The sequence below is a fragment of the Balaenoptera borealis genome (assembly GCF_965194805.1).
Source record: "Balaenoptera borealis genome assembly, chromosome: 17".
Lineage (NCBI taxonomy): Eukaryota > Metazoa > Chordata > Mammalia > Artiodactyla > Balaenopteridae > Balaenoptera > Balaenoptera borealis.
Genome location: NC_138876.1, coordinates 63,821,450 through 63,849,335, shown reverse-complemented (window position 1 = coordinate 63,849,335; position 27,886 = coordinate 63,821,450). Strand labels below are relative to the sequence as shown.

At 35.9% G+C, this 27,886-nt stretch overlaps 1 protein-coding gene and 1 long non-coding RNA gene across 7 annotated transcripts in view; both read left to right on the top strand.

Annotated features, from left to right (window-relative positions):
• HNF4G (hepatocyte nuclear factor 4 gamma) overlaps positions 1 to 6,039 on the top strand; it is a 138,088-nt gene extending 132,049 nt beyond the window's left edge. For 4 of the 6 annotated variants that reach the window (XM_082363520.1, XM_082363517.1, XM_082363515.1 and 1 more), the window contains one exon: positions 1,176 to 6,039. In XM_082363520.1, coding sequence (XP_082219646.1) covers positions 1,176 to 1,297 — 122 coding nt within the window. In that variant the 3' untranslated portion in view covers positions 1,298 to 6,039. The remainder of the gene's footprint in view (positions 1 to 1,175) is intronic. The other 2 variants (XM_082363518.1, XM_082363521.1) reach the window with 1 other exon arrangement.
• Positions 1 to 27,886, top strand: part of LOC309614844 — a 424,525-nt gene that overhangs the window by 176,708 nt on the left and 219,931 nt on the right. The gene's annotated exons all lie outside the window — the stretch shown is intronic.

Genomic DNA, 27,886 nt, shown 5'->3' with positions numbered 1-27,886 from the left:
TAAACACAAGCATACACACATATTTAAGTTCATGCATATTTTCTTGGTCTTTTAGAGCAGACTACTTGAGTGTTAGATCCATCCTAAATATCCAAGAATAATTTTTAAAGCAAATTTGGTAATTCTTTTGTCAATTAAATTATATCTAAAGACATTGTTTCTAAGTAATTGCTAATTCACACTTAATAATATAAAGTTAATATATTAAAGAAAACCAGGCAAAAAGGGACTGTTCTCATTTTGTATAGAATTTTAAAAAACTGTTTGGGAAAAAAAAAAATCTATGAAGTTTGCAATGCCTCAGTCTGATCATTAAACATTTTCTATTTGTTCTGTTAAATATATGGAATAATAATGTGAGTACTAAAATATTTCAAGTTTTTAAAAATTATAGAATGGCTTCTAGATTATTTTGTAATATGGTTAAAATTTGCCAATAGAAGAATTGTTATAAAAACAGTTCTATCCTGGAAAGCAAACCAACCTACCAATAACCAACTGTTATTTCCAGGATAGAACTGTTATAGACAATGAAGTATTCAAACTGTAACTTATTTTTTTTAATTACTCAGTGCTCTTTGCATTGATGGGGAAGGGACCGCCAAGTGTATTTGTAATAGAATAACTTTGAAGTGACAAAGCCAGTATTTTTTAGATGCTTTTAACTACAACGTAGATTTCAAAGCACTTGAAAAGTTATCTTACCTTAATTTTTTCATGTCATCTAATGTTTGAATTAGTAAAATCTAAACCAAATATGTTTTATTTTATGTGCTTTTTTGATTGCAATTTTGATTTACAATATAAAATTTATATTGTAAGATCTGGAAAAAAACTAGCTTTCTGTTAATTCTTTTCATTTTAACTTTTTTTCTGCTGGGTTTATGAGAGAATCAGATGTTCATAAATGCTATTAAGAAAGGCAGAAGACACCTTAAAGTGACTGTCAAGATTTTTAAGTGTGATTTAGTTCAATGCTAATTGGGACAGTAAGATGGGAGTGCATCTCCAATAGTATGTCAATGACCTGATAATGTATTATAATCACTACTTTATATATTATCTTTTAAAAACATATCCAAAATTAAGTAATGCATATTGGTGTCCTGCAGGACTTAATGGGACGGGCCAAGGTGACTGTCACCATTGCATACAATTCTCTGATTCTTTTTTAGCAACTCCAGAAACCCCACTTCCTTCCCCACCTCAAGGCTCTGGACAAGAACCGTACAAAATAGTTGCAAATCAAGCTTCAGTCATTTCACACCAGCCTCTCTCCAAACAGAAGCAATTGTGAGAATATGTTTACTTCTGAACGGCACTGCATAAATGTGAAAAGTTGTTGGTCTTGAAATATCTCAGGATAGCACTTTTGGCAAACTCTTAGCCAAGGCTTCTTCATGGTGCTGTTATAAGATGGTATCCTGTTTTCTTGTTTATATACTCATTTTGTTTGTTGTTGCTATTGTTTAAAACCTTTAGATGCAACCAATGTATATCTGAGTTTCAATATGTTTATATAGTATAAACTTGTACTGTGCCTGAACCAGTTGAATCTTATGTACTACTTTCATTTGTTGTCTTATTATTAATTTAAATCTGTAAATAATTGCTTATGGTGATGTGATGCAGAGCTAAGTGTTCTTTTTTGACTGTGAACAGTAGATCAGAAATCCCAGATTAATATTAAATGAACCAAGTTTTTAAATAAATTTTAAACTTGCAAATTCAAAAAATAAAGCAGTCACTGTAGGATAGGGTATATTTCTATGAAGAAGAATCACTTATGGATATCCCGTGGCTAAGAAGTATCTTTTTGGCCCACAGTTAAATATGCCTATATTAAGTTTAGAAAATTATAAATAGACATTCCATAGATGACTGGGTATTCCTTGAAATCTGCCTATATTTGAAGATGTATGTTAAAATAAAGCATGTTAGTTTTATCAGTTAGGATACAGGTTAAACTGTAAAAAAGAAACTCTTAAAAGAGTGGCTCAACCAAGACAGACATTTATTTCCCTCTCCTAAAACAATCTAGAAGCAGATATCCATTGACTAGAACTTAGCCCATGCCCACATCTTGTTCTCGGGGAGGCTGGGAGTGTTAGGTAGAAAGCCTTGTGCCAACAAAAACTGTACATCGCTGGGCTTCTGCTATCGGGAGAAAAATTAGCCATCTGTGTCACACACGTATTGCCTCATTTAATCCTCAGAGCAACCCTGTAAGAGAGGTATTATTATCTTTCTCTTGTAAAGGAAGAAACCTTTAGCTTAGAGGGTTTCAATAATGTAACCAAAGTTCATTAACCTAAAAAGTAGGAGAGCCATATTCAAACCCAGGTCTGGTTGGCTTTAAGGAGATTAAATCTTTGGTATAGAATGAAAATGTGAGCTTCTTACTGTGGTTTTTAAATATATGCAATTGAGTGATGATTGAATATTATCCATTGTGTTACCTGTTAACACATATTTACATGTAAATGAGTGTAAATTTGTTGCAACATGAATAAGAAACCACTTTTGTACTTTTAACGAATCTTCCTCCTAAAAACAAATCAAAAAAAAAAAAACAAAAAAAACCAAACTTTTGAACGGATTAAAGAAACTAAAATATATACCAGGTAGGTTATGATGAAAGCAAAGACAAATTTAAATCAGTGACTCAGCATATTTTCAAAAACTCCAGTGGACTGAGGAATATAGTTCACTGGAGCCCAAAACTATTTGACTATTTGATATTATCTAAAGCTGGAGCTTATTTAAAACAATTGGCAGGCTGCCTCAAAAAACAGCGATGCCTCCCTCTCTTTCTCATTCACACACACACACACACACACACACACACACACACACACACACACACTTTATTTGCTGAAGCAGGGAAAAACTGGTTTAGTAATTATTAATGATATAAAAAGGGTTCTCCAAGCTGCAAGAGGCTGAATTAAATGATTTTTACAGAACCTTTCAAAATTTCTATGATTATGATTTCATAGCCCCCCACTTACCCTGCAAATAAAAAGCTTCTGTTAACTGTAACTAACTTATTAACTCTTAAAATGGAAAAATGATTACTTAGAAGCTATCATTGATTTAATAGAATCAATAAAATTCCTTGCAGAGCTGGTACCTGGAAACTGTAAAATATATCTTTGAGAGAGAGTGAGAACAGAAAAAAAAATTAACTCATTTTTTAAAAAATTTACACTAGTATCTCTATTTCATGAATAAGAATGCTTTTGATTTTTATAAATGGAAATATATTTTGTAGTTTTCTGTTTAATTTTTTGTGTTGTTCTCTCAGAAGACATTAAAAAAACCTTTAGAATGTAAAACATATAATTCATTTTTAGCGAACCTTCTAACTTATCTGCATATATTTACTAAACAGTCATGTTTTAGAAATTATTGCTAACCAATTTGTTTTAAATACTATGGTCAGGGAATGTGTAATATAATATTTTTGTATACTTAACTGCCAAAAATGCTGGACAAAGGGGAACTGAAGTTTTCAGCATATCTTCAAAATGTTGATAAGCAAAGTTATTGCTTTTATATAGCACAAACCTTTTTTCAGGTAATAAAAAAGAATAATTTATTGTGAAATAATGATTCATTTTATAAATGTAAAATTATTTTTATAAATTTCATTGTTGAAAATCAAAAATTACTAGATTTTTTAATGTTAAATTATAGTGAGATTAAAATATTTCTAAACTGTGATACCATATTGTTTCACTGAACTTTCTAAATAAAAATTGAGAAAAAAAAAAAACCCTAAAATGTGGTCCTTCCTTAGTGTTCAAAAATGATTTCATAATTTTAGAGATACTGAGAGTGTCTTTTATATTGTCACTTAATTAAATTTACATAGAGTGTGCAAAATACTGGTCTTTAGAGGCCAGAGCAAAATTAATTAGCACATCTTCAAATAATTGTAGAGTTGGACACTGATTGAAGGAAGAGCCTCATATTTGCACTTTAATTATGTAGTTTTGCTTGAAAGTTTTGTCCCAATAATTAAAACAGATGCCTTAGGCTGACTTAAACACTGTACATAAATTTGGCATGTAAATTTTTAACCTAAATGTTTTAATTCCTGGTATCCTTCGTTCACATTTAAAGCTTCTTTGTAACATTTCTTATATTATTAAGACCAGTGATTTTATTTGTATAGAATTCTACTAGGTTTTATTTTATTTTCACTCTTATCAGGGTAACATGTATACATCGTTTAAAACACAAATTATACTTAAGGTGTAAAGTGAAAACCTGCAGTCCTCCGTCCCATCACTCCCCTGCTCTCCATGTACTTCTCTTTAGTAACTATATTCAATTATCGCAGCTATTTTAGCTGATATTTTTTGCCAAGATTTGAAAGCACGTGTTTTTTTATCACATTTTGCAATTTTTTTTTCATTTTTAGAGTTTCTTTGTATACAGACACTTCATCCTCACCACATTCTCCCGATTTCTTTAAAAAATCAATATTTTTACTTAGTAGTCACTATTTAAATAATTTTCAAACCATCATTTAAAATATGAAACAGGTAACTTTTATATCTCTGTGGAGAATAGAAGATATATACCCTAATCTTATAGCAGAAGTAAGAATAGTCCTAGCCCCAGTTCACAGAAGGAATGTGACTTAGAAAAAAGAAAACACATCAAATATATTAATAGTGAAGTTTATCATAACCCCATGTTTGAGTGTGATATGACCTCCATTTCAACTTGGTTATGTGAGATGATTTTTTTTAACTTATGTCTCTTCTTTCCCTCCAATCCCACTGAATTGCCCAGAGAAACACTTCTCAAAAATAAGAAAAATCTATACAGGTACTGAAACTTAAAAATTGTTTTTTTCCTGAAAAATATGGGATGATGACATCAGAGTAAAGGAAATGCAGACCAGTCTATGATTAAGCACAGGCATAATGGTGCTTCTGGGAAAGTAATGTGAAATTCCGCAAATAGAGACCTCAGAATCTTCAATGATTTTACACTAGAAGCTGAGACCAAGGAAGAGCATGCAGCAGTCAATGAAGGTCAAATCAAAGAACATAAGGGGCTATGGCAGTGACCCAGGATAGAGGGCTCCTAGTGAGATTCATCTGATTTCCCTTGAGGCAGAAAGGCTGATCAATGAGGGAGGGTCAGGGCCACAGCAATTTCCAAATGAGAGGAGTTGCATTCAGTTACAGAAGGGATAGAGAAATCCTAACTTCAGAGCACTGTAATAGTTGGGAAGACACAGAAGGTTTAAGCCATGCCCACGATTTAGTCAAAAGTGTAAGCAGAGTTCCCAGAGAGGTTAAATTCTCAAACGAGGCAAGTCAGCTACACCAGGGTAAGGGCCCTGATTGGGAAAAATGGGACCTTGAAATTGAGATAGGCACTTCTATAGAAAATTTTGAATTCCCAAATACTCTGGAACTCTCTGCAGAAATGCCTTACTCTTGCTGTTAAGAGTAAGACTCTTTCTGGTAAGGAGAACACACTGCTTGAGGACAAGCAAAGGCCTTTTCTCCAGACAAGACATATGCCCCGCAGGACATATCCCCTCCTCCTCTCCTGTTGACTAAACCAATATTGAGGGTTAAGTCACAACATTGCCAGGTCTTGGAAGTGCTAGGCTTGCTGAGAGAATAAGGGGGAATTATATCTCCAACATAATGAGATATAATGCCAGCAGTTAGGAGGTTGGTTCTGTTAGAGCTGGATTCTAGGGAGTAGGATCAAGGAGGGACATAACAAAAAGCTGAATAAGGGAGATTATATTAATATGGAAACAACCTACTAGGATACAGAGGTTAGCCTCCTGGCAAGAACCCTAAAATCATGGAGGCTGAGTGGTGATACAGACAAGCACAAGCATTTTAATGAGCACCAAGTTTACAGTAGCACCTAAAGGGACTTGATCTGCAAAGAGCTATGGAGATGGTGACTAGACCCAAAGAGACCACAGGGGTAACAAGATGAATAGCCAACAAGGGTATTTTTCAATCTATGCAACCAAAAAGAAAGAATGAAGGAACAGAGGAAGGGAGGGAGAGAGGGAGGGAGGGAGGGAAGGAAAGAAAGAAGAAGGGAAGGAGAGAAGGAAGAGAAAAATGAGACAGAAAGAAGGAGGAAGGAAGAAACCAAGATGATGAGCTGAGGGTTGCCAAACAAATTTTTAAAATTGCAGTATCTTGCCAAGTTCCCAGACTTGGGTCTATTTTCTAACCCAGAATTCATTGACTGAAAAAGAGCCCCCAAGACAGACAGGCCCTATATCTCTATAGCAGGTACATATTTTAAGGATTCTCCCAGTCCTTTTCCAAACAGACCTATGGCCATTTACTCAGATAAACATTCCCTGGAGGAAGGAAAATAAACAAGCATTTTGGAATTGTTGCAAGAGGTTCTTGCTTGACACTGATACCTGGAAACCTGAAGCATCTTCATGGACCCCTGTTAGAATGGTAGCATAGGGAAGCTAGATAATAAATAGAGCCATGGCCAAGGATCAGCCCGCAATGAGTGTGGTGGATTCATTTCAAAATAACTAACTGAAATTATGTTACAAAAATTCCCTTCCCTGAACTTCTGGGTTAGTTCAGGCCACAAGAGAAAATTTGTTTGTATGAATTGGGAAAGCGTAAGTGAAGCAGCAGCCGTGTCCTTCTGTGCTCAGAAGATTAGCACAAGGTACCAGGTGCATTTGCAGCTCATACATCTGTCACTTCATTGCTGGCTGACCTTGCTTGTGTGGGCAAGTAGTCATTTTCACTTCCCTCAGTTCTGGCTGATTTTGCTGCCATTGTTTTTCTGACTCCCAGGCCATGAGCAAGTTTAGCTCCTTGAGAAACGACACCAGATCCTCAGGCAGGTCATTCACCTGATTGCAGTTGGATTCTTAGAGGCAAGGAGTCATCAGTAAGAGTTCTGATGTGCCCTTGTGGATTCCAACTCATCTTCACACACTCCAGTCTGTCCTTGCTTTTACCCATTCTGCCCATATTTCCTTTCCAACTAATACCTTGTTGACTTCAGGCCACAAAACTATTTACAGAAGCAACAATTTTATGTAGAGTATTAAACCAGCCCTAAAACTATGTAATATTAAAGTCTTAAAATAAATTCATCATTGTATATAACTTCTTGTGTTTCTGTTTCTATGATTGAATCTTAACTGATACAGTGATATTGCTGAGTCCAAAAGTCAATCTGATAATCATTTCTCTAGTTACCTCAGTGGGTTGGACATACTTTGAGGCTGTTGGAATCCAACCATCTGTTCCTTGTCCTGCTGGATAAAAACTATCTTAGTGGGGAAAGCCAAGAGGAAGCCTAGGAAAGTGTTCCCACTCTCCAGAAAACGTCAGTAACTAAAAGAATATCATATTTGAAGCTGGTGTGGGAGAGGGGGAGGAAACAAATATTATTATCCCTTAAAAACCTATAGAATGCAAGAATAGTAGTCTCTGTTGTATCTCAATTTAATTCATCAAAATGGATCCTAAAAAGACAGAGAAATCCTGGAGAATAAGAGTCAACTGCCACAAATTTCAACCAAGTAGAGTAGTAGCCTTAATTGCAGTGGATTAACATGGCTACAGGTATGAGGTATGTGGCTACTGATCTAATGAATGCATTCTTTTTCATTCTTGTCAAAAATGGATCAAGGGAAGAAGGAGGTGGTGCTGCGGTCCCTGGTCCGAGGGTCTGTGTGTCTGTCCACCTGCCCGGCCCCGCCCTGCCCCCGGGGCAGCTTGGCTCCAAGCTGCAGCAGGATGCCAGATCAGAAACTGTTTAGTACTATCATTTGGAACAGCCAACGATCTACATTGACAGAGTTGATCCAAGGCTATGTTGACTTTCCTGCCTTTTGCCATAATATAGTCTGAAGCTATCTCGATCAGCCTGATATCTTATCAAACATGATATTGGTTCCTATTCAGCCAGAAGCTGTTGTCTTTACAGAGAGAAGAAATGGCTTCTTGAATGTTCATCAGAGGAACCAGCTTGCAGATAGTAAATGTTGAGGATAGGATGCTATCCTTCAGGACACATTACATGTTCTAACTGTGTCCCCAGAAAGTAAAATAATTAGATCTGGAAATCAAATGATAGAAAAATAATCCCCAGCCCATTTGGGGAATTTGTGCTCTCTGTCCCCATAACTCTGGGCTCTCAATGATTAGAAATATTGGCTCTAAAGAGGTAATTCGGAAGAAGACTTCCATTTACAAATATTTTCTATTTATATGATTTCCAAGAGACCAGGACACTAAAAGAAGAATCACTATCTTAGCAGGGGTAGTTGCCCCTGATTATCAGGAAGTAGGGTTGCTGCTACACAGTGGGAGCAGAGAGCAGGTGACCCTTTGGGCATCTCTTGGTACCCCATTGCCCATCTGTGAAGGAAAATGGACAAGTTCCACAGCCAGTGCCTGAGAAGAGCTTGGTAATTAGAGACTCAGATCCCTGAGATGAAGGTCTGGATCATGCCAGCCATGCAAGCCACTGAGACTACAGAGGTTCAGCCAGAGGTGAGGAGACTCTAGGTAGTAGAAGAAGGGGACAATAATGATCAGTTGAAGCCTTAAGAACATCTTCACTGGTGGGTTATTGAAGCTGAATCTGGCATCTGTAATCCAACACCGAATTAATTCTCAGAGACAGAGTTTTGGGTGAAGTGGAAAATAGCTTTATTGCTTTGCCAGGCATTAGGGGACCGTAGCGGGTTTATGCCCTCACAAGTATGTGTCCTGACCTGGAGGGGGTAATGAGGAGTTTGATAGTAATGGTTCAAAGAAGAGGGCATTATCAGCTCATGGACATTTTTCTGACTGGTTGGTGGTGAGCTAAGTGGGAGTCGGCATCAACAACCTTCTGGTTCTAACTGCTCTACATGCTTGTGGACAACACACTGTTAACTTCTCCCACCTGGTGGGGCTTTCAGTATCTGCAAAACAGCTCAAAGATATTGTTATGTGTATCCCTTGAGGGGGAACCAGGACCCTGCCCCAAGGCTGTACTATTGTTTCTTCTGACTGTTCCTCCCTTGTCTCGCATCCCCTCCCTTCCCTAATCAGCAAATGTTTGAACCTGCTCTTTGGAACTCAGGGAAGGTCATGGAGGCTGAATGAAGCCTATTTCCTGTAATGAAGAAATGGGGGACACAGAAAGACTTTTGTGCCCAGGACCTCCAGAAGGTCCTGCTTGGTATCGTTATCAAGTCTATTCCACTTACCTTTATTTCTTAATTTTCCCCCAGAAAAGGGGCTCTCCAGAATCACAGAAGAGCTGCTAACTAAATTTAGAGGAAGTTATGCATCAGAGAGGCACAAGGTACATCGTAGACTGAAGGACTTATTTTGCCAGTTGCTGGAATGCAGCTGGCTAAGAACAATCAGTGGGCAGATATCTCTGAAAATTACCGGAAGTCACCTCATTCCTCACCATACCTTCTTCCTTGGGAGCAGCCTGCATCCAAGGATTGGTCAGTGCAGGGGCATAGAAGCCTAGCCCTCTTCCCCCAACTTAGGAAAACTCTGGACAGCTATCCAGTTTCAGAGCTCATTATGGGATTGGCTGAGGTCTTTTTTGAGTCTGCATCACAGCGTAACTTCTTCTTTCCCAAAGTTTGCCTCTATCCTCTTTAAGAATGTAGATCTGAAACCCCACAACTCAGGGGACTTGAACCCACTGTCTTTTAATTGAGATAACACCCCTGGTCTGAGGATTTAATGAAGCTCAGGTTCGTTATGTCTCATCACAGAAAGAATTCAGTGAGAGACAAAGTGATAGGTTAAGAAGTGGATTTATTTAGAGAGATGCACATTCCATAGACAGAATGTGGTCTGTCTCAAAAGGTGAGAACAGCCTTGGGAAAAATACACTCCAGAGAGTGTGGGCCATCTCAGAAGGCAAGAGGCCCTGAAATATGAGGTGGTTAGTTTCTGGGCTGGGTAATTTCATAGGCTAATGAGTGGGAGGATTATTCCAACTATTTCAGGGAAGAGGTGGAGATTTCCAGGAATTGGGCCACCTCCCACTTTTTGACCTTTTATGGTTGGCCTCAGAACTATCATGGCACCTGTGGGTGTGTCATTTAGCATACGCTAATGTATTGCAATGAGTGTATAATGAGATTCAAGGTCCACTGGAAGTCGAATCTTCCGCCATCTTGGACCTAATTGGTTCTAACCAGCTTTTCTCATGTCCTGTGGCTATGTCATTCTTTTAAAGGTTGTGCCCTGTCCCCTTTCCTCCTGTTTCAGATCCTGAAAGCCTTCCCTAATAAATACACTACATACTAAATTCAGAGTCTGATTCCTAGGGAACCCAATCTGAAACACCATAAATAATTAATTCATATTTATATACTATTATAGGCAATTGTAAAATAAAATTAATTAACCATATAAATTAAATATTATCATTAAAAATAAAATTTGTATAATCAGATTTGTAAAAATCAATATAAATTACAATATCATCAGAAATCAAATTTATAAAATAATCTAATGAAAAATGTTTGCACTGAAACACTGAAAACTATGAAACATTTCTGAGAGTTTAATCTATTTTCAGATAAATTAAGGCATCAAAAACTAATGCAAAATCATGATCTAATGGAAATATTAGATATTTGTTTTAAGTATATTTTGACATTGACATAGACCTTCCCTTAGTTTCTTAGAACATATTTTGGAGGAATTTATCTTTAAAATATCATTTTGCAAAACAGTGATGTTCTTTTTCAAGTTATTTATGATAAGTCATCTTAATAATTCTATTAAGAGCATAGGTGAATAATCCACTTTTTTTAACCAATTAAGTAAACACTCAGGTTATATTCCTCCTTTAAAAAGTGATCCACATAATCTTGTATTGATCATAACTTGAATATATACAGGAATTTAAAAATATATTGAGTATTCTTTTATAAGTCACTCTAATGTGACAATGCTATATTCTAGTAAAGCATTGCAATAGAGAGTTATATAAAATACCCAAGGACCTACTGACCAACATTTTATCAACATGACTACAAACACTATAATTATTGAACTATGGAAAAAAACCCCAACAAATATCTGTATATGTTGTAGCAAAAAGCTTTTTGAATTTATAAATAATAATTTAAAAAGAATATACAATATCTACTTTAATGCATATTTTTATTATTATATAAGAAATGCCTGGCTGGAAAGAGAATGGTAAACATGCAAGGAAGTGGTTAATTCTTATCCAGGAATTGATGGTGCACCTGAACCAGGTATCTAGAATGACCCCAAGGACATAACCCAGAAGTTCAAGTTTTATGTGGCAATACAGCCTGATCTAGACAGCCTGAGTGCCAGTCTGTGCTCTTGTTCCTCTGTGTGTCATAAATAATTACACAGGTGCAATTGCAAGAGTGCTATAAATAAGAATCACTCTAAGTTAATTCCTATAGGTTGAGAATTTTCTGTAATTACAGAAAGCTCAAAGTGCTAGTCACACATGGATTTTGAGATCCGGCCAAGTATTCACAGCAGTTCATTCTGGGGCCACGACTGTCTCCTGACTCCCAGGTGGATTCAGATAAGATCAGATACAAAAACAAGCTTTCCCTAGAAAACCCTTTGAAAAACTACAAAACAATTTCTTCAACTTGTGCATTTTTAACAGCTAAAAAATAATAAAATTTTAGTAGCAATAAATATAAAAAGGAAGTTATTTACTTAAAGGTATATTTTAATAAATGAAATTACAATTAATACACATGAAAATATTTTGGTTTGTTCAAAAATATCCTTTGAAAGAGGTAGTCGTTTTTTTTTCTCTGATAATTTAGCACAGAAAGATGCCTTGGTAAATTGTAAAATCGAATGTTAGGCTAAATGAGAAAGACATTATGTTCGAAGTTCGGATTTGTGTGCCATAATTAAACATAAATAATCATGGCAGTGCCCCTTTGAAACCTCTAATGGTTTCCCACTACTCTTTGAGTAAAATTTCAATTCCATGCCATGCCCCCACCAAGCTCTAGATAATATATACACCCTATCTCTGCGACATAATCATTTCCCATTCAATCCTCTTCACTTAGTATGCTGGACTTCATCATCATCATCATCATTATTTATTTTAGTGTAATTTAGGGCTTTTTTTCTATTCAGAATACTCTTCACATGGTTAATACATTGTTAACAGTTCGTGTTTCAGCTCATATGTCACCTCTTCAGAGAATCTTTACTCTGTCCCCTGAGGTATCGTTTTCCTCATTACCATAATGGATGCCTTTAAACATGTATCTCAACGAACAATCATTTTATTATGTTGTTTGTTCATTTGCCTACTCTTTCTCCCCCCACCAGTCCATTTAGAATTTAAGCTATTGGGATAAGAAATCATGTTGAATTTATTTATCATGGTACTCCTAGTAGAATAACATAGAATGTAGCTTACATAACAAATATTTGTTTAATTAATTAATTAAAAGACAGACATTCAACTTCAGAGACAAAGTTGTAGACCTAGTTTGCAAGACATGCTAAAAGAAGTTATTTAGAAAGAGAGAAAACGAATATAGGTCAGAAACTCAGATCTACATAAAGAAGGATGAGCATCAGAGAAGTAATAAATGAAGGTAAAATAAAAACTTTTATTCTTTTTATTCTTAATTGATATAATACTTAACCGTTTGTTCAAAATAGTAGTAACAACACAGTATTCCATGAGTATACCTAAATGACAAGTTAAATGAATTGAGAGCAATGATATAAGAGACAGGAGAGAGGAATTAGGAATTTTTTGGTTACTACAAGGTACTTGTACTACTTGTGCAATGGTATAGTGTTACTTGAGAGTTGATTTAGATTGGTTTTAAATGCACACTGAAAACACTAAGGCAACCTCTGAAAAAAAGTAAATGAAATTATAACTAATATGCTAAGATAGTAAAGAAAATGGAATCACATAAATTTCTCATTAAAACCACAAAATGCAGAAAAAAAGAAGACCAAAGTAGGAACAAAATCAAGGGCAGTACGTAGAAAACAATAGCAAAGATGGTAGTTATTAATCCAATTATATCAATAGCCACTTTAAATGTCAATGGTCTAAATAATGCCAATTAAAAGACAGAAATCGTCAAAGTAGATCAAAAAGCAAAATTCAGCTATATGTTGTCTTCAAGAAAACTATGTTTATAAAGTCTCACATAGATCAAAAGTAAAGGGATGGAGAAAGATATACCATGCTAATACTAATCAAAATAAAGCAAGAATAGCTATATTAATTTCAAACAGAATATGTATACTACAGAGCAAGGAAAATTAAAAGCTGTACATAGGGGCACTACATAATGATAAAGGGGGCAATTCTCCAAGAACATATAACAATCCTTAATGTGTATTTACCTAACTACGGAGCATCAAAATGCATATGGTAAAAACCTCTAGAACTGTAAGGGGAAATAGATGAATGTACTGTTATATTGGAGACTTCAATACTCCCCTATCAGATGTGGACAGATCCAGCAGGCAGAAAATAAGTAAGGACATAATTGAACTCAACAACATCATTGATCAACTGGATATAATTGATATCTGTAGAGCACTTCATCCAATAACAGTAGAATACACACTTTTCTCAAGCTCACATAGAACATTCACCAAGACAGACCACATTCTGGGCCAACACAATACAGTGTATTGAAAGAGAAAAACAAAGTTGAAGGAACAACACTACCCAACTTCAAGACTTGCTGCAAAGCTACAGTAATCAAGAGAGTGTCATGTTGGTGAAAGAATTGACAGATCAGGGAAAAAGAATAGGGATTCCAGAAATAGACCCACATAAATATAGCCAGCTGGTCTTTGACAAAGGTCCCAAAGCCAATACAATGGAGAAAAGATAATCTTTTCAACCAACGATGCTGGAATAACTGGACATCCACATGTGAAAATATGAATTTAGATACAGGTCTCACACCCTTCACAAAAATCAATTCAAAATGGATCACAGACCTATATGTAAAACTCAAAACTATAAATTTTGAGATGATCATGTCGGAGAAAATCTAGATGACTTTGGGTATGTTAATGACTTTTTGAATACAAAACAAATAGCATAATCCATGGCAGAAATAATTGATAAGCTAGATTTAATTAAATTTTAAAACTTCTGTTCTGTGCAAGACACTGTCGAGAGAATAGAAAGACAAGTTACAGACTAGGAAAAAATATTTGTAAAACATAGTGATAAAGGACTCATCAAAGATAGAGATAAAGATTCTTAAAATTCGGGGCTTCCCTGGTGGCGCAGTGGTTGAAAGTCTGCCTGCCAATGCAGGGGACACGGGTTCGAGCCCTGGTCTGGGAAGATCCCACATGCCGCGGAGCAACTAGGCCCGTGAGCCACAACTACTGAGCCTGCGCGTCTGGAGCCTGTGCTCCGCAACAAGCGAGGCCGCGATAATGAGAGGCCCGCGCACCGTGATGAAGAGTGGCCCCCACTTGCCACAACTAGAGAAAGCCCTCGCACAGCAACGAAGACCCAACACAGCCAAAAATAAATAAATTTATTAAAAAAAAAAAAAATTCCAGAGGAATAAAAATAGAATCTGGGTAATAAAGTCTAACCTTTAAAAAAAAAAAAAAAGATTCTTAAAATTCAACACCTCCCCCCAATAACCCAATTAAAAATGAGCAAAAGTCCTGGAGAGATACCTCACCAAAGAAAATATGCGAATGATAAATAAGCATATGGTGATGATAAGCAATGATAAACATATGGCTCCTTTCCCTACGACATATCTTTCATGTGTCATCAGGGAAAGGCGTTTTAAAACAACAATTAGATATCATGATACACCTATTAAAGTGTCCAAAATCTGGAACACTGACAATACCAAATACTGACAAGGATGTAAAGCAAAGGGAACTCTCATTCATTGTGGTAGTATATACACTTGCACAGCCAGTTTTAAAAACAGGCTGGCAGTTTCTTACAAAACAAAACATACTCTTACCATGTGATCCAGCAATCATGCTCTTTGGTATTTACCCAAAGGAGGTGAAAATGTTTGTCCACACAGCCATCTCCACACAGATGTTCACAGCAGCTTTATTCATAATTTCCAAAATTTCCATAATTTCCAAAAAGCAACCAAGATGTCCTTCAAGTAGTTGAATGAATAAACTTTGGTACATCCAAGCAGTGGGATATTATTCAGCACTAGGAAGAAATGAACTACCAAGCTATGAAAGGACACAGAGGAATTGTAAATGCACATTACTAAGTGAAAGAAGCCAATATGAAACGGCTACATACTGTACATTTCCAACTATATGACATTCTGGAAAAGGCAAAATGTACTATGGAAACAGAAAAAAGACGAGTGGTTGCCAGGAGTTGGTAGGAGAAAGGGGATGAATAGGCAAAGCACGAAGGATTTCGGAGCAGGGAGGATTTTTAGGGCATTGAAATTATTCTGTATGATACTATGATTGTGGATACATTTCATTCCACTTTTGTGAAAACCCATAGAATATACCAAGAGTGATCCCTAATGTAAAATATGGACTTTGGGTGATAATGATGTATCAACATAGGTTCATTGATTGTACCAAATCAATGAACCATTGCAGTGGGAGACATTAAAAAAGGATGGGGGTTTTTCAGAGTGGGGGTAAGGGGTATATGGGAACTCTCTGTACTTTCTGTTCCATCTTTCTGTGAATGTAATATTGCACTAAAAAATAAAGTTGATTTAATCCTGCTTTAAAATACAATAAAATAAAAACTTTAAAAAAATGTATAATAATGGAGGTTTCCATGATGGAATTATGCAGGTAAAAAAGCAAATAATAATTGGCTAATTTTCTGCCAGTGTGCTTCCAATAACTCAGTTCAAGACCATAGTAAGGCAATATCTTCATTCCCACTGTACTCTTATCTGTAGTTTGATTTGAGTTCATATATTGTGTGCCATCATTGACCAGCTATTTTTAAAGAAAATCTACTGAAATGAACACGTAAAATCTTGTTCAGTTTTGTGGTCTACACCACTTAGAGTAATGCTTATGATAAAAACGTTAATTGTAAAACTGATTTGTTGACATTGTCTTTTAAAATGTCATTTTGTAATTTTTATCAATAAATACTACTTTCCAATAGGTGAAAACATAAAAGCGTGACATTGTGGATCACTTCCTCTTTCTGGTATCTATTTTTATGTAAATACTAAATGTATTGTCATTCAATTGCCATTAATTTTAAAAATACTCTTTTGATTGTTTTATTACAGCATATACACACCAACAGGAAGTCTTGTTAGTTCAAGTGTGAAAATTTTGAAAACTTCTTAAATAAACTGATGAAACAGATATTGAAAATCAGATTCACGTTCTATGATTCTTTGTTCTTTTATTAATCATAGGAAAAAGCACTCTAAGGAATTTGGGAATACTAGTAAATTTAAGTTTAAATTTCCAGGAATTGCATTAATAGTTACTCACTTACTGGCACAGAATTGTATTTCTCAGATGAACATATTTTAAAGAAGCATAATGCTCAAAATAATATATCAGATCATCTTCCATCTTGAGCAACTTCATCCCATGTAAGCAATGTGCTCATAACACTATTTTAGTGTTGGCAGCCGTGGAAGTTGCAACAAGAACCTTGGATGCACACACTCAAAACTATGAAGGTATTTAACAAATCACAATAAAACTGGCTCTCAAGCATTAAGGAGAAAAAAAATAAGTAGTCTTTGAATTTGGCAGTCTTTCAACTTGGAAGTGTTTTGATACTTCCAAGTTCAGTGTGAATTTTACTGAATGGCTGTGGTTATAAATTGAAATTAGGAAACAACGAAATCATAATGGCTTGAAGTGACTCCAAATGTTAAACCATATCTCACTGGAAAAACTAGGGATGTACAATTAAGAAAGAAAATTTATTCTTTTTAGCATTCTAAAAAATAATTCCTGAAGTTATTGACTAGCAGTAGTTCTTTTTTTAGCTAATTAAGAATTTGTGAAATATTATCCTTTTGTTTTTCCAAGACTATATCTTAAATCTATAATTTTCTCTCTTTTACTATTATCCAGCTTTCACTTTCAGATGTATCTTGTATTTTCATCATTGAATGAAGTACAGAGTCATACACTCATATCCAACTGACTGTTAAAGTACACTCTAGGTCTTCTGTAGCTCCAGTAAGATGTTTTCAAGCTCTTTATACCTATATATAAATCTCCTTTTTTGAACTTTAGGCTCAACCTTTCAACCAATAGTCTGATCAAGAGAGTTATCAATGTTTGTTCTTATAATACTGTATGCCGAAGGAATTTCTGTTAGTATCTAATTCCCAGTAGGAGATTTTCTAATTTGGAGAGTAAAATATAACAGAAACCAAGAACAGGAAGGGAAGTGATCTGGGATGGGTGAGAGGGACTCTATAGAGTCGGAACCAGATGTCTAATTAGGTAAAACAACTAGAAAAGCTAGATAATCACTGCAGCAATTCAACCTTGTAATTGACTTTATTGAAAATAGCTACACAAATAAATCAAAAGTATTTTCCTTTATTAATCAGATGCTTTCCTTAGTTTAATGTATAGACATAATCATTTTAAGCAGTGAATTTACTATTTTAGAATAAAAATAGGAGGACAAATAGGTTTACAATTAGCCTTCTGACAATATTACTTTGTATTCAGTTGTGACTCATTTGTCAGATTTGGACTTTGGGCTTGGGAGTGTCCAGTCCTGAAAACTTCAGGTTGCATAATGTTCAATTAAGTTAAGGTTTTATATATGATACTAAATATCTGAGATATCTATAAGCCATATATATGATTATATAAATAATTATATATATATTATTTTATTTATACAATTTTATAAATATAATTATATATTATACATTTATTATGATCATTTACATAGTAACTGTATAGATGATGTTCCCAATAATGAAGTAATACGCATACATGAAAAGCAAAATAAAAAAGGGAATTGAAGTTAGACCCTGGATAGGGTGGAGTAAAGGGAAAAGCTTAAGGAGTAGAAGTGATCTCCAAATAGACTTGGATTTTTCAAATTCAACTTTCTGAACATTTTCTTCCATAACAAGTGTTAGGCATTTAGATCCCACTAATAAAATCCTGCAACATAGTTAATCTTTAAGCTTTGTACCAGTGTTCTTCATAATTCTGTTACCTTGAATTATATTAGGAAGAAGAATGACTGAAAGCCAAACATGCAAAAGCAGTTGCATATTAATCGCAGTTTCAAAATCACTGTGTGACAAAATCTATTTTATTTTTGCGCACTGAAGTAGGCTGTTACAACTTTGTGAGATTCCTCAGCCCTATGATAATATACATGCCCTTTTTTTGGCCTCCTAACAAGTACTTCAACAAGCTTTTAATTTTACATCCTTCAAGCAAAATTGACAAAAATTAACAAGCCTTATAGCTTGAAACCACACAAATGAATTCCAAAATAACATTAATCCAATAATAGATGAAGGCCAATTCAAAAGTAGTCTAGTTACCCTTGTGGCTGGCGTGAATAAACTTCAAGGTCTCAGTGGAACTCCTAGAGTATTTTCCTGGACCCCTCTTGCTTGCAGGGACCTGAACTCAATTTCCGGTCTCCACTGTCTGTGAAACTAACAAAAATTCTGCTTGGCTTCTCAGCTTCTCAGCCACCGCCTCTGGAATTAGTAATTACCCGGCAGGAAAAGGTGGTCCCTCTTTGGCTTCCCTTCTCTCTCAGTTTGTAGTCATACAATTCCTCACTATTTCAATGCCTTAAAATAAATTTTTAGGGGCTTCCCTGGTGGCGCAGTGGTTGAGAGTCTGCCTGCCAATGCAGGGAACACGGGTTCGAGCCCTGGTCTGGGAAGATCCCACGTGCCGCGGAGCAACTAGGCCCGTGTGCCACAACTACTGAGCCAGCGCGTCTGGAGCCTGTGCTCCGCAACAAGAGCCGCGATAGTGAGAGGCCCGCGCACTGCGATGAAGAGTGGCCCCCGCTCGCCGCAACTAGAGAAAGCCCTCGCACAGAAATGAAGACCCAACACAGCCAAAAATAAATAAATAAATAAAATTAAAAAAAAAAAAAAAGAAAACCAGAATTTGAGAAGTACAAAATTAAAAAAAAATTTTTTTTAGAGTGTTTATTTTTTCCCTCCCTTTTTTCTACTGTTGTTAGTGGAAGATTTGGTTTGAAAATATCTAGTGCACTATCGCCAACAATAGACCCTCTAGGTACATTTTTTTTTAAATAAATTTATTTGTTTGTTTATTTATTTATTTATTTATTTTTGGCTGCGTTGGATCTTCGGTGCTGCGCGGGCTTTCTCTAGTTGCGGAGAGCAGAGGCTACTCTTCGCTGTGGTGCGCGGGCTTCTCATTGTGATGGCTTCTCTTGTTGTGGAGCACATGTTCTAGGTGTGCGGGCTTCAGTAGTTGTGGCGCATGGTCCTAGTTGGTCCACGGCATGTGGGATCTTCCCGGACCAGGGCTCAAACCCATGTCTCATGCGTTGACAGGCAGATTTTTAACCGCTGCACCACCAGGGAAGTCCTAGGTGCATATTTTTAACCCAATTTCAAATGAGGAAACTGATGCTTAGTAGAATAATTTGTCTCAAGTCACTCACTTATTAAATGGAGAAACAGGACTTGAATCTAGATTGTCTGAAACAGAAATCCACTTTATGTTTATTTCACCCAATAAAACTATCTTACAGCAAGATTGAAAACACAAGAAGGAGGACTTTAAGTTTCATCTCATATATAAAGAGAGTTTAGGGACTTCCCTGGTGGTCCAGTGGTAAAGAATCCGCCGTCCAATGCAGGGGGACGTGGGTTCAATCCCTGGTAGGGGAACTAAGATCCCACATGATGCAGGGCAATGAAGTCCGCGCTCTGCAACTACTGAGCCCGCATGCCTCAACTAGAGAGGCTGCATGCCACAAACTACAAAGCCCACGCACTCTGGAGCCCATGCACCACAATTAGAGAGAGAAGAATCCGCACACCACAACTAGAGAGAAGCCCGCACGCTGCAACGAAGAGCCTGCACGCCACAACGAAAGATCCTGTAATGCTGCAATCAAGATCCACTTGCTACAACGAAGACCCAATGCAGCCAAAAAATTTTTTTAAATAAATAAATTAATTAATTAAATTAAAAAAAATAAAAAGAGTTTGGAAGTCATCATTCCCATCCTTACAACAAGAAAAAAGCTGAACAAACAATATCAACAACTTTTCTTGGAGAGGAAGGAGGTATAGAAAACTGACACCATAGAATCTGGACAGACAGGTTCATAAAGAGACACATAGCATGTGAGATTGATTTATATGAAACAGAAGCTGCTATAGCCATAAGCTGGTAGGAGTATCAAAAGTAGAATTTTGATGAGTTGCTGGAGGCTGATTATGGATTAGCACAAAAGTGAGAAACTCCTGGAGACCATGGTTTTAGAGAGGGCCCCATACTTTTCTAGGTTTTCCCTCTAGAACGCTCTGGGTTCTCATAGACACCTAAGAAATATTCCTTTATAACTCTGTCGAATCTTGAAGGGAAAAAAAAATTACCTCTATAAGAAAAAGGATGAGAAGTATAGAAGAATTCTCGTTAAAAATCATGCAAGCTCCACCAACCTAGAATTCTATAGCCAGTGAAATTATGTTCCAAAAGTGATAGAAAAATAGACATTCTCAGACAAACAAAAATTGAGGAGATTTATTGCTAATAGACCTTTTCTGTAAAAAATGTTAAAAGAAGTTCTTCTGGCAGAAGAAATTTGATAATTTGGATCAGAAATTTGGATTTACATAAAGAAAAGAAGAGCATTAGAGAAGAAATAAAGGTAAAGTGTTTTATTTTCCTTATTTTAAATTGATCTAAAAAATAACTGTTTAAAGCAATAAGAGTAACAATATAATGGATGATTATAGCACATGAATAAGTGAAGTGAATGACAGCAATGTCACAAGGAATGGGAGGGAGCAATTGGGAATATTCAAAGCTACCTGCACTGCATGTACAGCAGTATAGTATGTGAAGATTTAATTTACACATTATTTTGAAATACACTTTGTAAACTCTAGAGTAACCAGTAAAATATTTTTTAAAAGAAGTATAAATGATATGAGAAGAAGCAATAAAATTGAATCATTAAGTCAGCAACGTGGCTGCCTGAGATGTTCCGTTTGTCTCTCCCCTTCAATCTACAACCAGCTAAACATCCATAACTCAACAAAGGTTCCTCTGCCCAACATTCCAGGACGCCACAGAGCCCCACACATCTGTACATCTAAAGGTGGGCGGACTGGATCCCATAGAGGAGGCATAACCCTGGAAACAGTGGAGGTGGTGCCTGTGATCCTAGCCCCCTGGCTGCTATGGCTGAGCCTGCAGCCCCGGAGCACATGGTTGAAGCAGGAGAGGTGATACACACAAATTTAGCCTCCCAGCTACAGCAGTGCCCGCCGCCACAAGGAGTCGGGCAGCAGCTACAGTGGGACCTGTGACCCCGCCTCTCCAGCCATGGAGGAACCTGCAACTGTGGCACCACCACTTGCAGTGGCAGCACCTGCAAATCCAACAACCTCAGATACAGCAGAAGCAACCACGACCCTGGCTCCCCTGCCCTCAATGGAAGCAGAGCCCGAAACTCAGGCGACACTGGAAATGGCAGATGTACCCACCATCCCAGTGCCCGGTGACTATGCCAGCAGCAACAGTGACACCGGCAGCAGCAAGGCACCAGCGACCCATAAACAGCGACCACAAGAGCATTGGACAGTACCTCTGGCAGAGGCTGTGGAAGATGCAAAGTGCTGATTCTCCAAGATAGCCAGAGGCAGCGTAGGTAAGAGAAACCAAAACTTGTGCTATAGCACCACCTATTGAAAAACAAAAGAAAGTAATTACTAACCTGTTGAGCTTTTCGTTAATTTTATTCCTGAGCTCATTGAACTGCGTTTCTAAGTTTTCTTGTAGTACATTGTTTTTTATTGTGACAGCTATTTTGAATTCTCTATCAGTTATATTGCAATATTCTGTGTCTTTAAGCTTGGTTTCTGGAGAATTGTCATTTTCTTTTGTGATACCATGTTGTCATGGTTTTTTATGGTGCTTGATGTGTTGTTTCATTGCTGGCACAACTGAAGTAGTGAACACCTTTCTTCTGTAGGTAAAGCTTTTTTTTTTTTAACCTGACTTCAACAATTCAACAGGTCCATAATCAGCCTCCAGCAATTCATCAAAATTATATTTTTGTTACTCCTACCAGTTTGTTGCTCCAGCAGCTCTGTTCCATGTAAGTCAATCTCAGTTGCTATATCTCTCTGGATGAACCTGTCTCTCCAGGTTTTATGAACGGAAGGAATACTCTATTAAAAAGATTGAAACTCTAAAAATGAACAAACAGAAATTCTGGAGCTGAAGAACTCAATAAATGAGAGGAAGAATGCATTAGAAAGCATTAGAAATAGAACCGACAATATGGAAGACAGAATAGGTGAACTCGAAGATAGGAATCTAGAAATAATACAGGTAGAAGAGAAGAGAGAAATAAGATCTTAAAAAAAAAATGAAGAAATTCTATGAGAACTATCTGACACCCTTAGGAAAGGCAACGTAAGTGTAATGGGTATCACAGAAGGAGAAGAGAAGGAGAAGAAACAGAGAGTTTATTTAAAGAAGTAATAGCTGAGAACTTCCCAAATCTGGGGAATAAACTGGATATACAAGTCCTTTAAGCTAAGAGAGCACCTAATTACCTCAATGCAAAAAGACCTTCTTCAAGACACATTATATCAAAACTGTCAAAAAATCGATGACAAAGAAAGAATTTTAAAGGCAGTCAGGGAAAAAAAAAGATGGCAACCTACAAAGGCCCTCCCATCAGGCTATCAGCAGATTTCTCAGCAGAAACTCTACAGGCCAGGAGAGAGTGGAGTGACATACTCAAAATTTTGAAAGATGAAAACTGTCAGCCAAGAATCCAGCAAAGTTATCCTTCAGCTATCAAGAATAAGTAAAGGCTTTCCCCAACAAACAAAAGCTGAGGGAGTTCATCACCACTACACCTGCCTCACAAAAATTGTTAAAAGGAGGTCTTCTACCTGAAGCAAAAAAGTGAAAGTACACAGAACTTGAGTAGGGTGATAAATAGAATCAGGAGATTGCATCTCTATATCAGAATAAGTTGTTACACAATTAAAGCAAAGGTTAAAGGGAAAAAGTTATAAAAATAACTATAGCTAGTTATTGTTCAGTTTGGTAATAAACTCACAAAATAAAAAGAGATTTCTGCTTCTTGTTATGAGGAGTCAATGAGAAAGGACTTACTCTCTCACTGTAAAGAACGAAAAATAGAAAACTGGACAGAATAAATGAAACCACTGTTTTTAGTCGTTTCGTTGGAGAGTTGAAAGTGCAGGACTGTTATCCCTTTGAAAGGAAGCAATGATATGAGCCCTACAGTCAACTTGGCTCTTTGTATGGAGGAGGAGTCCAGCTTTGGAGACCATAATGTGGCGAGAAGAATCCATACAGCAGGCAGAGTGGTCTCACTGAGTTGAGGAGACCAGGAGACAGAGATCAGAGTTCAGGATGGCTGAGGTGGCTAAAACTTGCTAATTAGTCTATCCTATTTTCCCATACATCTGAGAAAAAAAAAACCTTGACTTTTTTAGATGACCTCATTTGCACTCAAATTATTCTAGCTGATCCAATATAGGAAAATTATATTTAATAATGATCTGTAGTTTTATCAAACTATAAATAAAATAATTTAATATGGAATTTAATTTTTGAATCTACCTTGGATTAAAAAAGGAGCATCTTTTAAGGTATCTAATACTGGCAATTAAATATATTAAGGTTTTTCTTTTTAGGTCCCAAAGCACATAGACCAGACGAACAATCCCCCCACTCCCATACGCCCCACATACAGTGGGCCTTAGAATGCAGTGGCTTTTCTCTTAATCTGAAGCGAACAGCATCACCTGTAACATATAAATTAGCTGAGCCTCTGAGAGATCCTATATTGACCTCAGTCATTTTGTTCAGCAATTCTTCAAAAACAGGCCAGGGGCTCACTGGTGAACATGTTTGCAATACTGATGTTTGTGCTGCAGAAAATTTTTGGAAGGGAATTCTATTTCCCTGAACAAATTTCCAAGCACTAAACTCTCTTTCAAATAATAAAAGAGGTTAGAGACTAACTTAGGGAACCGATTCAATTTTTCAATGTGGTGTTAATAGGGGCAAAGCAAAGAGACAGATTGCATTGACAAGGAAACAAAAATGGATAATGGATTTAATGGCTTGAGTTCTAATGGAAAAAATAACATTCTCTATGAGACCGTCATATTTTTTAAAAAATGTGGCTACCATTAATAGTTCTTACCTGAACCAAAAAAAACACACAAAATTTATATGGTGTTCTATAAATCATTGATAACTTTTCAGCAAAATTAAAGTGAAACATATTTAGGTTTCCTTTTGTTTATTGTCTTCTTTATTATTTATATCCTCAGGAATTTCTTTTTTAAAAAAATTAATTAATTAATTAATTAATTAATTTTTATTTATGGCTGTGTTGGGTCTTCGTTTCTGTGCGAGGGTTTTCATCCAGTTGTGGCAAGCGGGGGCCACTCTTCATCGCAGTGCGCGGGCCCCTCACTCTTGCGGCCTCTCTTGTTGCGGAGCACAGGCTCCAGACGCGCAGGCTCAGCAGTTGTGGCTCACGGGCCCAGTTGCTCCGCGGCATGTGGGACCTTCCCAGACCAGGGCTCGAACCCGTGTCCCCTACATTGGCAGGCAGACTCTCAACCACTGCACCACCAGGGAAGCCCCATGAATTTCTTATGTACTCAATATCATTGATAGTAAGATTTGCTGCATTGAATGTTCACTTGTGATTTTTAACTTTTTAAAACAAAAAAAATACCAATAAGAAGCTAATTTCCATGTTAGAATAATAATTTGTGGGATTATTTCGGTAGAGGTATATGATGAAAATTGTTAGAATCGGTGTATAATCAGATGGCTAATCAAGGGACATTTCAGTCCAAAATTCTTTTATTTGTCCCTGTCTGTTATGTAAGATATTCATAAAAGACCATAAAAATTTTGAAAATCCCATGATTGATGGACCCATAGTAATGTATATATGACCATAACCCCAAATTTTGTCTATAAACTAGGTGATAAAAAGAAATTTGAAAATATTAGATAAAAACACTTGATTTAAGCTATAAAGTAATAATTAAGTAACTAGAGGGAATGATACCAATGGGATAAAAGGTAGAGTTAATATTTTATGTCATCAAAATGCAAAGAGAATATACCTTAAATATGACAACTGATCCTAGCAGAGAAAAAAGCATGAGGACTCAAAGGGATAGGACATAATAACAGGTTGATATTTGGAGATAAATTCAGTTTTGTCAAGGTATAAATGGTAATTATGATTATTGCATGAGAGAGAGTGGGAGAGAGAGCTTGACAAAGAGGAGGGAAGCAAAAAAGTAATGTTAAAATGCCTAATAAGAAGAAACAGACAACAGAAAGTTACAAATTAGAAAATTATTTTCAATCCTACTTTATCCAATATTTATTCGGGTACCTGATGAGCTATGTATCAACTCTGTAGAATGGTCTATCAGCTGGTTTCAATGATTTTGCCACAGTGTTACTGTCCTTCAAAAACAATTAAGTAAATTAATGAGCATATCAATGAAAATAAGTGTGACAAGTCAAACATAAGAAATAAGAGAGAAAAAACATCTCAGGTGTTAACTCTGTCTCAGTCTTAATAGGTGAGGGTTACTGTATCTAATTTGAATTTTCCATTATAAGGATTTATGTCAGTTTGTGATCATTAGACCTTATTAAACAGCCCCTGAAGAGCTACACGATGCAAAGCACTAATCAAAGAAATGTTTTAAATATTTAGAACTTTATTTTTAGACTACTCTTTGAGAAACAAAGAACATTTTAAATTAGTCATAGAAACCTCTTACATCCTAATGTAACATGTACTTCAGGGAGATATGTTTTTCAAGAAATCATGGGAGCATATATGCTATTTTTCATAATAGCTTGCTAAAATAGGTACCTGTCTCCCTAAACATACCTCAGAGATGTTTCCAAACTTTGCTGGAAAAAAATATTTTTAGAAATAAAAGCAAACAGTAGCTGCATTTCTATAGAGGAATAAATGTGCTAAGAATATTAAATGACTTATTGAGAGTGAAACTAAAACTTGTGGAAGGAAACAGAAAACCAGTAAGAAGAAAATTGAAGCTAATTTGGATGTTAGAATAATTTTTGTGTGTATTATTTTGTTGTCAGTGTGTATATGATGAATTTTTTTAGATGAAGCATGTGATCAATTGGCTAACTGAGGGATATTTCAGTAATGTTTTTAATTGTCTCTGCCAGTTATCTAAGCTATTCATAAAACATCAACTAGCTAAAATATTTCATTTAATGACTAAATTTATCCCAATCTTTGCTATTTAAAAAATATATATATAAAGATAATGTTTTCTTTACTCTGAAGCCCTGTGCCCAGTCATATTTTAGCATATGACATCATAAAATATAGCTGTAAATTGCTAGTCATCTCTGTTCTCTCATTGCTTTAGATGGAATTGTTACTCAGATATAATTTTCTTTGTTTTTAGCTTTATTGAGGTATAATTGACAAAGTTGTATATATTTAAAGTGTACAAATGTGATAATTTTCTGTATATATGTGTATATATATATATATTTACCACAATCAGGTTAATTAACACATTTCTCAACCTTGTGTATTTATCTTTCTTGCGTGTGTGGTGAGAAGGCTTAAGTTCTACTATCTTAGCAAATTTCAAGTATACAACACACTGTTATTAACTATAGCTACCGTACTGTACATTAGAACCCCAGAGTTTCTTCGTCTTATAGTTGAAGACTTGACCCTTTGACCAGCATCTCCCCATCTCCCCCACCCCTCTCTCAGGCCCTGATAACCACCAATGTACTCTCCGTTGCTATGAGTTCTAATCTTTTTTTAATGTTCCGTGTATAAGTGAAGTCATATGGTTATGTCTTTCTCTGTCTGGTTAATTTCACTTAGCATAGTGTTTCCTAAATTTATTGATGTTGTTGCAAATGGAAGATTTCCTTCTTTTTCATGGTTGAATAATATTCCATTATAATATATATACACACATATGTATAACAGAATGTATGTATAAAAAGATATATATAAATTTATATATACATATATAATATATGTACATTTATATATCACATCTTCTTAATCCATTTATACATGAATGAAAACTTAAGTTGTTTCCATATCTGGTTATTGTGAATAATACTGCAATGGACTTGGAAGTGCAAATACATCTTCAAGATACTGATTTTATTTCCTTTGTATATATACTTAGAAGAGGATTGCTGGCTTGTATGGTAGTTCTACTTTAATTTTTTGAGAAATCTCAATACTGTTTTCCATAATGGCTGCTCCATTTTACATTACCACCAACAATATGCAAAGTTTCCCTTTTTTTCAAAATTCTTGCCAGTACCTGTTATCTGTTGTCTTTTTGATAAAATCCATCCTAATGGATGCTAGGTGATGTCTCATTGCAGTTTTGCTTTGCGTTTCCCTGATGATTAATGATGTTGAGCACCTTTTGATGTACCTGTTGGTCCTTTGTATGTCTTCTTTGGGAAAATGTCTATTCAGGTCCTTCGTCCATTATAAAAAGGAAGTATTTGGTTTTTTGCTCTTATGTTGTATAGTTTTTTTGTTTGTTTGTTTGCTTCCTGTGCTTTTGTGTCATATCCAAAAAAGTCAT